General features: G+C 51.7%; 1 protein-coding gene across 1 annotated transcript; it reads right to left on the reverse strand.

Annotated features, from left to right (window-relative positions):
- Window positions 1-1,877: 1,877 nt before the first annotated feature.
- Window positions 1,878-2,810, reverse strand: LOC141727848 (olfactory receptor 14A16-like). Its single transcript, XM_074534129.1, has one exon. The coding sequence runs from the start codon at window positions 2,808-2,810 to the stop codon at window positions 1,878-1,880; it is 933 nt and encodes a 310-aa protein (XP_074390230.1).
- Window positions 2,811-13,500: the final 10,690 nt, after the last annotated feature.

The following is a 13,500-nucleotide window of genomic DNA, read 5'->3' on the forward strand; positions in this document are numbered from 1 at the left end:
CAGCAGGAGCAGGACAGGGATTCTTCCCCTGTGCTCAGCACTGCTTGGGCAGCACCTCGAGTGCTGTTTGCAGATCTGGGCCCCCAATTTAGGAAGGACATGGAGGGGTCGGAATGTGTCCAGAGAAGAGCAACAAGGCAGGGGAAGGAGCACAAAAGTTTTGAGGAGCAGCTGAGGGAGCTGAGGTTGTTTATCCTGGAGGAGGCTCAGGGGAGACAAGGCAGTGTCAGGGCACAGGTTGGACTTGATGATCTCCATGGCCTGTTCCAACCTTGCTGATTCTGGGATTCTCTGAAGCCACCCTTGGAGCAGTCACAGGATGAGCCCTGGGCCTCCTCTTCAGGAACTCCAGCAGCCCAGGTCCCTCAGCTTCTCCTGCCAGCCCCAAAGCCCATCCTGTCAGTCCTGCAGAGCCTCTGCAGCTCCTCCTCACTGCCCAGAACAGGGAGCCCCAGAGCCAGACACAGCAGCCCAGATGTGCCCCCCTGGCCTGGGGTGCCTCTGGCAAGGGAGCAGCACCAGGCACTGCAGGAGCCTGCAGACAATTCCTGTAAAACTTGTAGGATGATCCTGCTCCCCAGGGGATGTTCCCATGGGGCCAAGTAAGGAACTGCAATGGGGAGTGGGGCCAGAGAGGAAAGGGCAAACAGGGATGGGCTGTTTGCAGGGCAGGGAACAGGGGTGGGCAATAGGAAGAAATTTGGACAAGGGAAGAGTAAAGAAAGCAAAGGTGGCACCAAGGGAATGCTCAGGGCAGTTTGGGGGTGGCTGCCAGGCAGTCCTGGCTCTGAGCAACAGCATCTGCAGTGACACAGGAAACTCCCAGCTGATGGGAACAAACTTTCTGGCTGACTGCAGAGGCCAGGACAAAGTTGAGTGGTTTCCCTGGTGTCCCCCAGCCCTTGCTGGCCCCAGGGACTGATGGCATTTGTGCTCCCTCAGGTTCATGTCCCCACAGCAACAGCATGGGGGTGCTCCCCCTGCTCTGTGCAATGCAAACAGGGGCTGCTGAGCCAGTGCTGCCGTGTCTGTGCCTGCAAGGATGGGGCACCTGTGTGAGCTGGGGGAGAGGCCAGGGCTACAGAAGGGGGATGTTGTTGGCAGCTCCATGAGGACACTCTGGGACGCTGCCCTGGATTGTCCACTGCACTGGGGATGGATCAGCCCCTGCTCTGCTGCTCCTTCCCGTCTGCCCCAGGGCCCTTGCAGAGCCCCAGCCATGCTGTTTGCCCCCAGCCTGCCCACGGCCAACCTGGGCCTGCTCACGGGGCTTTTCTGTGCTGAGCATTGGCCTGGCTGTGTTCTTGAGAGAGCCTGGGCAAGGAGCCTGGAGCCCCCAGGGCCTGGCCTGAGGCGTCAGCGCTGCCCCAGCAGTGCCCATGGCCTGTCCCTGCTGCAGCCCCGGCACTGCCACCCCCAGGGCTGTGCCCGGCCCCGAGAGCACTCAGGCCCTGCAGCAACACCAGGGCCACCAGGGCAGCGGGGCAGGGCCACGGCAGCAGCACTGGCAACACCAAGTGCTGCTGCTGCTGCTGGGCACAGCTGCTGGGCCAGCACTGATCTGCCCCCAGCTCTGCACACAGACATTGCTGCTGCAGCTCCAGAGAAGGCAACAAAAGGGCATCTCTGCAGAAAACTCTTCTGGGAGATGTCTTAGTTCATTTTAAGCCACTGAGATCGCAGCCCCTCATTAACACAGTCTGTGCCCACAGGGAAGGTGGAGAGAAACTAAATTAATAATGGCACAAAGAATGATATTTTTTCATGGACAAGAATAATAAAAGTATTGCAAAAGAAAAGAACCTCCAAAATGAAACCAACAAGAAGTATCAAAGATGACTTTTATTGCAAGTTTTTTGCAGAAATTGGCCAGCAATTTAATGTTTCTGAAAGCACTCAGTCATCATTGTCCACACTGCAGCCTTGAGCTCCTGGTTCCTCAGGCTGTAGATGAGGGGGTTCACCACTGGAGGAACAACCGAGTACAGAACTGACACGGCCAGATCCAGGGATGGGGAGGAGATGGAGGGGGGCTTCAGGTGAGCAAAGATAACAGTGCTGAGGAACAGAGAGACCACAGCCAGGTGAGGGAGGCAGGTGGAAAAGGCTTTGTGCCGTCCCTGCTCAGAGGGGATCCTCAGCACAGCCCTGAAGATCTGCACATAGGAGAAAACAATGAACACAAAACAACACAATGCTAAACAAGAACTAACAGCAATGAGCCTCAGTTCCCTGAGGCTGGAGTGTGAGCAGGAGAGCTTGAGGATCTGTGGGATTTCACAGAAGAACTGGCCCAGGGCATTGCCATGGCACAGGGGCAGGGAAAATGTATTGGCCGTGTGCACGAGAGCAGTGAGAAAGGCACTGGCCCAGGCGGCTGCTGCCATGTGGGCACAAGCTCTGCTGTCCAGGAGGGTCTCGTAGTGCAGGGGTTTGCAGATGGACACGTAGCGGTCGTAGCACATGATGGTCAGGAGATAAAACTGTGATCCAAGGGAGAAGTAAATCAGAAAGAGTTGTGTGGCACATCCTGTGTAGGAGATGGTCCTGGTGTTCCAGAGGGAATTGTGCATGGCTTTGGGGACAGTGGTGCAGATGGAGCCCAGGTCGCTGAGGGCCAGGTTGAGCAGGAAGAAGAACATGGGTGTGTGCAGGTGGTGGCCGCAGGCTACGGCGCTGATGATGAGGCCGTTGCCCAGGAGGGCAGCCAGGGAGATGCCCAGCAAGAGGCAGAAGTGCAGGAGCTGCAGCTGCCGCGTGTCTGCCAATGCCAGCAGGAGGAAGTGCCTGATGGAGCTGCTGTTGGACATTTGCATTATCTTGGCATGGGAATCTGTAAGAAAAGTAATCATGGAATAGTTGGGTTTGGAGAGGACTTTAAATATCCCAGCACAGCCTGGGGACACTTTCCCCCCACTGCCTGCCCAGGGCTCTGCTGCCTGGAGCCGTCCCTGCCAGCAGATGCTTCCCTGTGCCCAGGGATGGGCCCTGCCAGTGCTGCCAGAGCCCAGCCCAGCCCTGGGGGCTCAGCTCTGCCCTGCAGACCCCTCCCAGCTCTGGCATTGCCCAGGGGCAGCTCTGGCTCTTCAGGCTCTGATGGCAACACCTGAGGAGTGTGGAAAAGCGACACTGATGCCACCTGTGAGGGGCCCTCTGTTGATCTCTGTAGCTGCCCAGTTTATTCAGATCTAAGAAAAATTTTTAATTTATTTTTCTCAGCCTGAACTGAGAGGTGAATATCTATGGGCAGTTTCCTATCCAGGCAACCCAGAGCAGTAGATTCAAAAAGCAGGTTTTCCCCTTTTATGCAACTCCTGCCTTGCTGTGCTTCCTGTATGATCTATTTGGAAATGTTCTGCAGTTAAATGCCATGCTGGGAGCAGTCCTGAACAATGCAGCATCCTCCCCACACAAGGATAACACTTCCAAGCATTACCAGCTGTCTCCTCCCACCCAGATCATGTCCCCCAGCATGGGAAGCAGCTGCCAGGGCTGGCTGAGAGCTGTCCCTGGCAGGCAGCAGAGTCCCTGCCCCAGCACAGCGCCCTGGGCTGCAGGACCCTGCTCTGCACGACAGCCCTGGGCACCCATGGCTGCTCTGCACAAGAGACAATCAGAGAATGTACTCACAGGGTCTGTAGGCATTGCGATGTTCCAGCTTCAGGAGATGGCTCCAGGAGCTGCAGCTGCATTGTCCTGCAGCCAGAGGTTCCTGTGCCAAGGGCTGGCAGTGATTCTGCCCCAGGCACTTCTCAGCACCTTCCCAGCCCTGACTGATTGAAGCTCTCTGTGCCTCTGTGCTGTGCCCGGGGTGGCTGCAGGCAGTGCCCCAGCCCTGCTGGGCTGGCAGAAGAGCTGCTCATCAAGAGAAATGTGCTTTTGAAGCTCTTCTTGGTTACCAGGAGCTGCCTCTGTGCCAGGAGCCCAGCCCAGCTCAGCAGCACAGACACAGCACAAGGACTTTAATGAGCTTTTGGGGCTTTGTGCTCAGGCCCTGAACATCAGTCCCTGAGAGGGAGCTGAAGAAACCTCTCCACAACTCCAAGTCAGAATCCAACTCCAAAGTTTCTTGGACTTTTAATGGGTCCCACTGAGGAGCACAAATGAGAAAGTGTCCCCAGGCCCAAGGCAGAGCAGAGAAGTGGAGGCAATGATGACAGGTGGGGACAAAGAGAAGCCAAGTCTTGGTGCCCTGGGGCACAGCAGGCTCTGTGCCACCAAGGGCTGTGAGGAGACACCTTGTTCTGAGGCCCTGGGGCCTTCTGGCACAGCCCCAGCCAGGCTGGGCACTGTCAGCCCTTTTTCCTGCCCTCAGCATCCTCCCCTAGCCCTCATCCCAGTGGCCTCAAGGATCTGCTGGAAGGAGTCCCTTGGGAGCCTTGCTCAGCAATGGCCCTGGGGGCTCCTTAATGCTCACAGAGTTTTTCAAAGGACTTTGGGTTTGACTTTTGCCTTGGAGTCTCTGAGAGGTTTGTGCAATCATGGCCTCCAATTATCTGCTGTAATTAGTCCCTGGAGAGGATTTGTCAGTAACAACATTCAGTGGGGCTCATTAATGCTTCAAGGTACTTCAGTTTTTTTAAGGTACTTGGTGTTTCCCTTTTGATACAGACTCTAAGAGAGGTTTCTGCAATCATGGCCATAATTATCTGCTTTAACGAGTCCCTTGAGAGCTTTGTACTGACATTTAGTGGGGCTCAATAATACTTTGAGATACTCAAGATTTTTAAGGTACTCTGGATTTTACTTTCCACACTGAGTCTCTGAGAAGTTTTTGTGCCATCCTGGCCTCCACTTCTCTTCTCCAAGGAGTTCATGAGGAGCCTGTGTAGGCGATGGACCTCAGTGGGACACATTCATGATTTGAGATACTTGGGGGTTTTCTTCTCACTTTGACTCCTGGAAAGGTTTGTGCAATCTCCTCTCAGGCCCTGAGATTCCACGGCTCAGCTCCAAATGCACCATAGGGGTTATTAGGATCAAGCAAGTCCTGACAAACTATGGCTCTGCCTTGATTTTCCTCTGCTCTAGTGCAGTTCATCAGAAATATTTCTGTAGTGGTTTTGGTTCACCAATTTGAGATTTCTTGGAGAATGCAGCATTTATTGTTGTGGGTTCAGTGTTGGCTAAAATACCAGTGCACTCACTAGAATATACTTACTCATTTCCTCCTGTGTGATAAGATTAGGAGAACAGCAAAGCAGGCTCAAAACTTTCAGAGGGTATAAGGAAAAGTTCATTAATAGCAACTAAAAGAAAGAGTAATAAGAACAAATCTTTCAAAAAACTTCTCCTCTCCCTACAACCTTTTCTTTCTTACTGACAATATAAAGAGACAAAGCCAGAATTTTCCGTCAGTTTACCCCAACTATAATAGTCTTTCTTGAGTTCACTTAAAGAGAGGAGTCTCTCTTTCATGCTATGGAGACTTCTCCAGAAGAGACACTTCTCTTGTCGCTCTCAATTTCCATGAATAGCAACTGCCCAAAAAAATCTGCAATTGTGACATTCCTCCCAGTTTTTCAAAGCTCTTTTACAGTTGTGTTTATGGGCCATGTCAACTTATGGGATATTAGTTAAAAGATGAGCTGTGTAAGAGCAAAGGTTCTCCTCATCTATTTCTGAAATCATCTTCATCTCTGAGGACATCTTTTTCTTCTCCCTGTGAAGGCACAGGATCTCATCACACTTCCCTTTTTCCATGTTCAAACTTCTCATGGGATCACAGCTACTTTGACATTTGCTACTTTAGCATGGAGGCCTTTGCTGAACAAGTCATTTCCTCATACTTTTCAATGGGATACAGGGAAAAAGAGAGTCTGATGTATCAGTTAGATCCTTCTCCATAGCTTTACAAGAGGATTTCAGCCCCAAGATCATAAACATCTCCTCATGCCTCCCATCTGGGACTCAACTTCCTCTTCGCTGCCCTCGGTGTCTTCATGTTGCTCCTCTGTGTGCCTGCACTTTGTACTTTTCTCTCACTCGAGGGAGGATGGAAGCACTGAAAGAGTTCATATCTCACCCGGGGCCTGCAGATGGTTCCATGAGCCCAGCTGGGCTCAGTACTTGCAGCCAGACCTGCTCCCTGTTCTTTCGGTTCCATGGGGCCCCGCAGTGTCCCAATGGTCCCTTGCTTCCATGAGGCCCTGAGGTGTCATAATGCCCCTTTGGTGACACCAGGCCCTGAAGGGTCACAATGGTCTCCATGGTTCCATCAGCCCCCACAAAGTCATAATGGTCTCTGGGTTCCATGAAGCCTCACTGTGTCACCATGGCCCCTTGGTTCCATGGGCCCTAGTGGTGCCACAATGATCCCCTTGGTTCCATGGGCTCCAGTGGGGCCACAATGATCCCCTTGGTTCCATGGGCTCCAGTGGTGCCACAATAATCCCCTTGGTTTCATGAGGTCCCCAGAGTGTCCCAGGGATCTTCCTTCTTTCGCAAGGAAAGAACCCAACCCCAGTGTTGCAGGAGCAGCCACCAGAGGCCAAGGCCAGCCAGACTTGATGGTATTGACAGATTTACCTGGGAGCAACCCTTGGTATAGGGAGCTTTGGAGGTGGAATCCCAACTTCAGACATGGACGGAGGAGAAGGACGATTCTTTTACATAGGAAGGAAAGCAGGGAACGCTGATATTTGAGGGGCCAACGAAAGGCGGCCATTAGAGGCCTAGGTCAGCCAGACCTCTCTGTTCTAGTTGCTTTTGTATGAAAGCAACCCTTGGATATAGGGAATTTGGGAGGTGGAATCCCAATTTTGGCCATTTCTTTGTAGAGAAGAACAACAGTTCTTTTTCATAGGAAGGAAAGCATGGAGCCCAAGTGTTTCAAAGGCAAAAGAGGAGACAGGTGGCTCCTGTCCTGGCTCCCAAGCCAGCCAGGCCTGATTGTCATGGCAACTTTTGTCATGGAGGAGTCCTTGGATATCAGAGGAGAAATCTCAATTTTGAACTTGGACTCCTTGAGAAGAAGGATGGTTCTTTTCCATAGGAAGGAAAGCATCAAGCACAGTGTTTTGAGGCAGGTGAGGGACAGCTCCCAAGCGGCAAGGGCAGCCAGACCTGTCTGGCTTTCATTTGGGAGCAATCCTTGGATGTATGGAGTTTTGGAGGTAGAATTCCAGGTTTGGCTATGGGCACCGGGTCAGGATGGATGGTTTTTACCAATAGGAAAGAAAAATGCCAAGTGTAAGTGTTTTGGAAGAAGATGAGAGGTGGCCACCCTTAGACCAACACAGCCAGACCTGGCTGTCCTGGCACCTTTCATCTAGGAATTCTCCTTGGACATAGGGCATTTTGGAGGTGGAACATCAATTTTGGCTGTGGGTGCCTGGACAGAAAGAAGAGTTTTCATTAGGAAGGAAAGCACAGAGACCCAGTGTTTCAGAGGCAGTTGAGTGCCAGCCCTCAGGAAGACAAGGCCTGCCAGATTTGTCAGTCCTGGCAGCTTTTCTCTGGGAGCTATCCTTGGATATTGGGAATTCTGGAGGCAGATTCTCAATTTTGGCCATGAGCACCTGGTTGAGATGGATGTTATTTTCCCCTAAGCAAGAAAAGCACATGGTCCCAGGGTTTCAAAGGCAGATGAGAGTTGGCGCCTGGGTGGCCAAGGCAGGCAGACCTGTCTCTCCTGGCAGATTTCATCTGAGAACAATCTGTGCATATAAGCAAATTTGGAGGAGGTATTCAAATTTTGGCCATGATCCCCTGGAGGAGAAGGACAGTTCTCTCCCATAGGAAGGAAAGCCAAGAGCTCCAGTGCTTAAGGAGCTGATGAGAAGCAGCCCTCGACATGCCAAGGTCAGCTGGACCTGTCAGGTGGTCCCCAGGAGGCCCAGCCAGCCAGACCTACCCCATGTTCTCTTGGTTTCATGGGACACCACAGTGTCACAATGGTCTCCTTGGTTCCATGAGGCCTTGAAATGTCACAATGGCTTCCTGGTTCCACAAAGCCCTGATGTGTCACCATGGCCCCTCGGCTCTATGCGCCCTCGCTGTGTCACAGGGGCTCCTCTGTGACACTGCAGGCTGCACAAGGTCACCATGGACCCTTGGTTCCTTGGGGCCCCCAAGTTTCACAATGGTCTCCTTGATTCCATGAGGCACCACAGTGTCACCATGGTTCTTTGGTTCCATGTGGTTCCGTAGTGTCACTGTGGTGTCCTTGGACCTGCACTGTCACAACTGACCCTTGGTTCCATGAGGTTCCGTACTGTCACCGTGGTTGCTGTCAGAGACTGCATGAGAACAATGTCCCAAGACACCTTGGGATGCTCGGAATGCCCGTGTGGGGCCAGGGCCGGGTCAGGTTTGCGGTGGGACAGAGCCCCGCCCCCAGCCCTGGTCTGGCAGAGCTGTCAGTCACACATCAGGAGCTGTGCTAACCCAGCTCTGATTAGCCCAGATGTTAATCAATCAATCAATCAATCAATCACACACTAGCAGCTGGTGTCTACCCTGGCTCTGATTGGACAAGCAACTGGCAGTCCCACCCCAGGGGTGGGCCCATGAAGGACCAGGGGGTTAAAAGCCAGGGCACGAGGCCAGCCCAGGGTCTGGATACTGTCTTGTCTTGGGGTTTCTCTGCTGGTGATGCTGGAACCCCAGCAGTTGGTACCTATGTGTGTGTTGTTCTATGGATCTTCTGTCTTTCTCTTGTTCTCTATTTCTTCTCCTTGTAATCCTACTTACCTGGAACATTTTTGGTAACTTCGCAAGTTAAGGGTTAAAGGATTTTAGGGTAAATATGTGGGAATCTAGGGCACAGGGAATATTTCTCTGTCTGCCCTGAGGGGTCCTGACCCCCAGAGAAACGCTGCCTTTAACCATCCCCCATGGAGAGGACTTCCAGGACTTTGAGACAGATTAGAATTTACCAAAGTCCAAAAAAAGATTAGAGGGTAGTATAGCATGTGCCTTGGGTGAGAAATTTAGGTCTTGGGATTTTTAATATGATGTAGATAAGAAGCAAGATGGAGGAATTTGGATGTAGTCCATTTCATCTTCTTCATCTACTCCATGTTCTGCAGTGTTGGTGGCACAGGGTCATTGGTCAAGGAAAGCACAGTGTAGAGGTTAGGTGGACAGTCAAGGGATGAGTAATTGGTAGATAAGTAGAAATAATATACATTTTAAGAGTTAATTGGGTGAGACAACTTTAAAAGACCTTGAAACCGTACATTTTAGAGCCATGTTGAGGTGTTTATCTAGCGTGCTTAGCCTGGTATGCACAGCATGCAAAACTTTAGAGAAGATAACAATAAACAAGAAGCCGAAGACCAAAAAAGTCCTGTGCATCTCCTTTTACCTGGCACAGAATTGCTACAGGAGGGTTTCCCACATCCAGAAAGCCCTAACAAAGGCTGAATATAAAACAAACATCAATAACTGGCACCTTGACAATATTTATAATAGGTTGTTTTTTCCATAAAGTTGTTGTTATGGTTTGGGTTTGGTACAGAGTTAGTGCTCTTATGAGAATATTTTCTTTTTGGTGTTTGTTGTGAGATGTGACTAGGAATAAGCAAAGTAGGCTCTAGGTTAAACATAAAGAAAACTTTATTACTTAAACTATAAGAAAAGAAGGAAAAACTTATAAGGGAAAAAAATTGAAAACTTTACAAAAAAGCACTTTCTTCTTCTCTACTACTAAAAATTTCCCAATCCGATACATTCTTTTAAATTATTAACTGTTTAGCTTGGCACTACATTTTAGAATACTCAAATTTTAGTCTATGAAGAGGAGAAGAGTCTTTTTTGCACTATAGGCTGTTTTTGGAAACACGCTGAAACCTCGTGTGCTTTTATGTCACTTGGCGCCGCCCGGAAAGTTTTTTTGCTGCTTGTGAAATTTTCTTTTTATGCTTAGTGCTCTCACTACTGTGCATGGACTAGAGCTGCTTTTAGGGTTGTTTTTTAAGAATGCTTTGTCTTACTCTAAAAAGGCACAGTTTCTGCTTTGGGACATCTGTTTCTCTTATTTTTTTTAACTTTCTGGGGCTGAGGGGTCCCCACAATGAATTTTTTTGGTTTTGAGACACTGCTTCTCTTTAAGTGCAGTTTCTGTGTTACAGGAATAAAACTGGTTCAGTTTATGGCTACACAAGAAAAGTCTAGCTAAAAGGCTACTCTAATCACTTCTCTCTCTATTCAGCTAGTTTTCTGTACTTTTTTCGGGCTAGGTCTTTGTTATCTCATCTCTTGTCTGTCTTCTTATATAGTTTTGAGGAGGATCAGCATTTTTGCGAGGTTTCAATTATGAAAGAAAGGGGTTAAAAATTTCAGTCTCTGCCTGTCTCAGAGCTCTGGCACTCTCACACTCACTGCTGCTCTGGCCGGCACTTCTTCGCTGCACTTCCCCCCCCTTCTTTCTCTTTTCTGGCCGGCTGCTATTACATTCGTTGTCGCCGGCTCTCCCTCTCTCTCTCCTGCGGAAGGCGGGGGGGGGGTGGCTGCCCGAGGTCTCTTGGGGCTCCTCCACCCTTCCATCCTCAAGGGCCTCCTCACCCCCCATCTCTGTCCAGGCCCAGGCCTACCACATAGCTGCCCTTTCCCCGCCCAGCTGCTGCTGCTGGACGAGGGAGGGCGATCCGACCTCTTTCTCTCGAAGTTCTAAGAGAGCTTCTCAGGGCTGAAGCTCTGCTTTTAACTCCTGTGTGTTCTCAGAGGTGTGTCCAAACCCCACTGGCTACACTAGGTGTTAATATCAAAATTTGAGCACTCATTGGTTTGACTACAGCGTCTCAGAATTCTCACTTCTTCTTGGTCAAACCACCACAGTTGTTTAATGAAGAATGTTGTCTTAATTAGCCAGTCATATGAAATGTGTTGATTAAATGACCAATGAGGTCCATGTGTAGCAAACTAAGGTATAAAAGAAGAGGATTGAAAAAAGGGTGGCTTTTTGCCTTTAGCCTTCTGATCTGAGTCATCTCTGATTTAACAATGACATTTGGAGATCTATGGGGACTATTGGGAATCCTTGTGACCCAACAGGAGCTTCTCTAATAAACTTTGCCTGAAGCTCCCACTGTGCCCATGACAGGAACCCCTGTGAGTGTCTGGGACATCGCAGCTTTTTGGCAGCCTGGGGACTCCTGGGATGTGACCATGGAGCCTCCATGAGTGCCTGTGACAGATCGGTGCCTTTGCAGCCCAAGGTCCCCTGGGATGTGACCATGGAATGGCTGTGACTGCCTCTGATCACACAGCTCTTTACCATCCCAGAAATGCCTGGCACGTCTCCATGGAGCCCCTCTCCTGCCTGTGACATTCCAGCTCTGGAACAGCCTGGAGACTCTTGGAAAGTCCCCATGGAACCCCTCTGAGGGCCTGTGACAAATCTGACCCTTAGCAGGCAACCATCACCAGGACCTTATTGCTATGCTCAGTTTCCATGGCAACCGTCACCAGCCCCATGTTGCTGTGGTCAGTCCCTTGGCAGCTCCATGGAGACCCCATGCCAGGGGTGGTTGCCATGGACACCAGCTCAGGCCTGCAGCCAGAGCCCATTGCCATGGTAACCATTTGCCCCATCCCCAAGCTCATGGGATCCCAGAACCACAGAACTGGCTGAGCTGGGAGGGACCCATCAGGATCCTCCAGTCCAACTGCTGGCCCTGCACAGGACACCCCAACAATGCCAGCCTGGGCCTGGCAGCGCTGTCCAAACGCTGCTGCAGCTCAGAGAGCCCTGGAGGTGGGACCCTTCCCTGGGGAGCCTGGGCAGGGCCCCAGCAGCCTTTGGGAAAAAACCTTTTCCTGACATCCAACCTGAGCCTGCCCCGACTCAGCTGCAGCCGTTGCCTCCACTCCTGTCCCTGGGCACCAGAGGGAAGAGGTTCCCACAGCCCCAGGCAGGGACCCGCTCCCAAGGCTGTTGCCATGGCCACCAGGGCTGGGAACAGCTGGGATGCTCGGTTTTCAGGGGCCGGGGTTCAGGAATGGGATACCCCAATTTCCTGCTCCTGCTAAAACCGTGCTGCCCTCCTGCCTCCCATGGAAAGCACAAAAGGCAAAGATCCCGGGCTGGGATAAGAACAATTTATTGGGAACAGCAACAAGATAAGGAAGAAACAGAAGCAGAAACAATACTGATAAGAGATAAGAAAAAGGGAAAACTACAACACAACTTCCTGGCTCTTCCTGGCCACAATTTCCCCCTGCCTGGAAAGGACACCCTTCTCCTCAGGGAGAGAGAGGGTCCCTTTCCTGACCCTGGCAATGTTCTGAGGTGAGACTGAATGTAATGACAGGGCCGTGGCCAGATCCTCATGTTCTTCAATCCCACATCAGATCATTGGCAGGGGCAGGAAAAGGGACAGCTGTCTTCCCAGAATGGATCACAGGGAAAATGGATCACCCGGGCTCTTCCCAAAATGGGTCCTCAAATGGCAGATGAAACTGGAGCTGGGCATGAAGTCCTTCTGGAGTCAGGGCTCTCGCAGGGCTTCCCTTACTGGTGCCTCTGCTGGTACATGGTCAAGTCAGAGTTCTGGGTGAAGCTCTTCCCACACTGGGAACACTCGTAGGACCTCTCCCCAGTGTGGATGAGCCAGTGCCTGATGAAGATGAAGTTGTGCTTGAAGCCCTTCCCACAGTCAGGGCAGTGGAACGGCCTCTCCTCAGTGTGACTCCACTCATGCAGACGGAGATTTGAGTTGGTCTGAAACCTCTTCCCACACAGGGGACACTCGTAGGGCCTCTCCCCAGTGTGGATGCGCTGGTGGATGATGAGGTGGGAGATGCGCTTGAAGCCCTTCCCATAGTCAGGGTAGCAGAAGGGCCTCTCATCCATGTGAATCCGCTGGTGCCTGAGGAGATCGGAGCTGATCCGAAACCTCTTCTGACACTGGGGACACTCATAGGGCCTCTCCCCTGTGTGAATGCGTTGGTGGGTCACAAGGGTGGATCTGTAGCTGCAGCCCTTCCCACATTCCCCACACTCGTAGGCCCATTCCCTGGTGTGGATCATCTGGTGGCTGCTCTGCCTGAACCTCTTCCCTCACTCCAAGCACTTGTGGGACTTCTCCCCATCATGAAGCTGCTCCTGGGCCATCAGCTCTGACCTCTGGCAGGAGCTCTGTCCACCTTCCTGGCCCAGGGTGGATCTTTCCTCGGAGCACCCTGGGCTGGGGTTGGAGCCCCTCCTCCTGTGGAATCTCTGGGAATTTTCCTCTCCATTCGATTCATGTGCCATGGAGCCTCTCAAAACAGCTGCTTCCATGAGGTTCTGCCATGGGGTTTTATCCTCCCTGGTCTTCATCCTCAGTTCCTTCCCTGGGGGAGGAAGGACAAGGAGAGGATGAGATTTGCCTCCATGCCAGAGGGAAGGGGAAGGAGATCCCTCCAGTGCATCCCCAGCAAGACGGGGTTGGCACCGGGGCTGTCCTGCAGCTGGGGGCCGTGCTGGGCTGGGAGCTGGAGCAGGAGAGAGGGGGAAAGGGGCACTGACTTCCTCCTCATTTGCCTGAGTGTCCTGGGGCATTGTGTCAGCTT

Source organism: Zonotrichia albicollis, unplaced genomic scaffold (assembly GCF_047830755.1).
Source record: "Zonotrichia albicollis isolate bZonAlb1 unplaced genomic scaffold, bZonAlb1.hap1 Scaffold_254, whole genome shotgun sequence".
Classification (NCBI taxonomy): domain Eukaryota; kingdom Metazoa; phylum Chordata; class Aves; order Passeriformes; family Passerellidae; genus Zonotrichia; species Zonotrichia albicollis.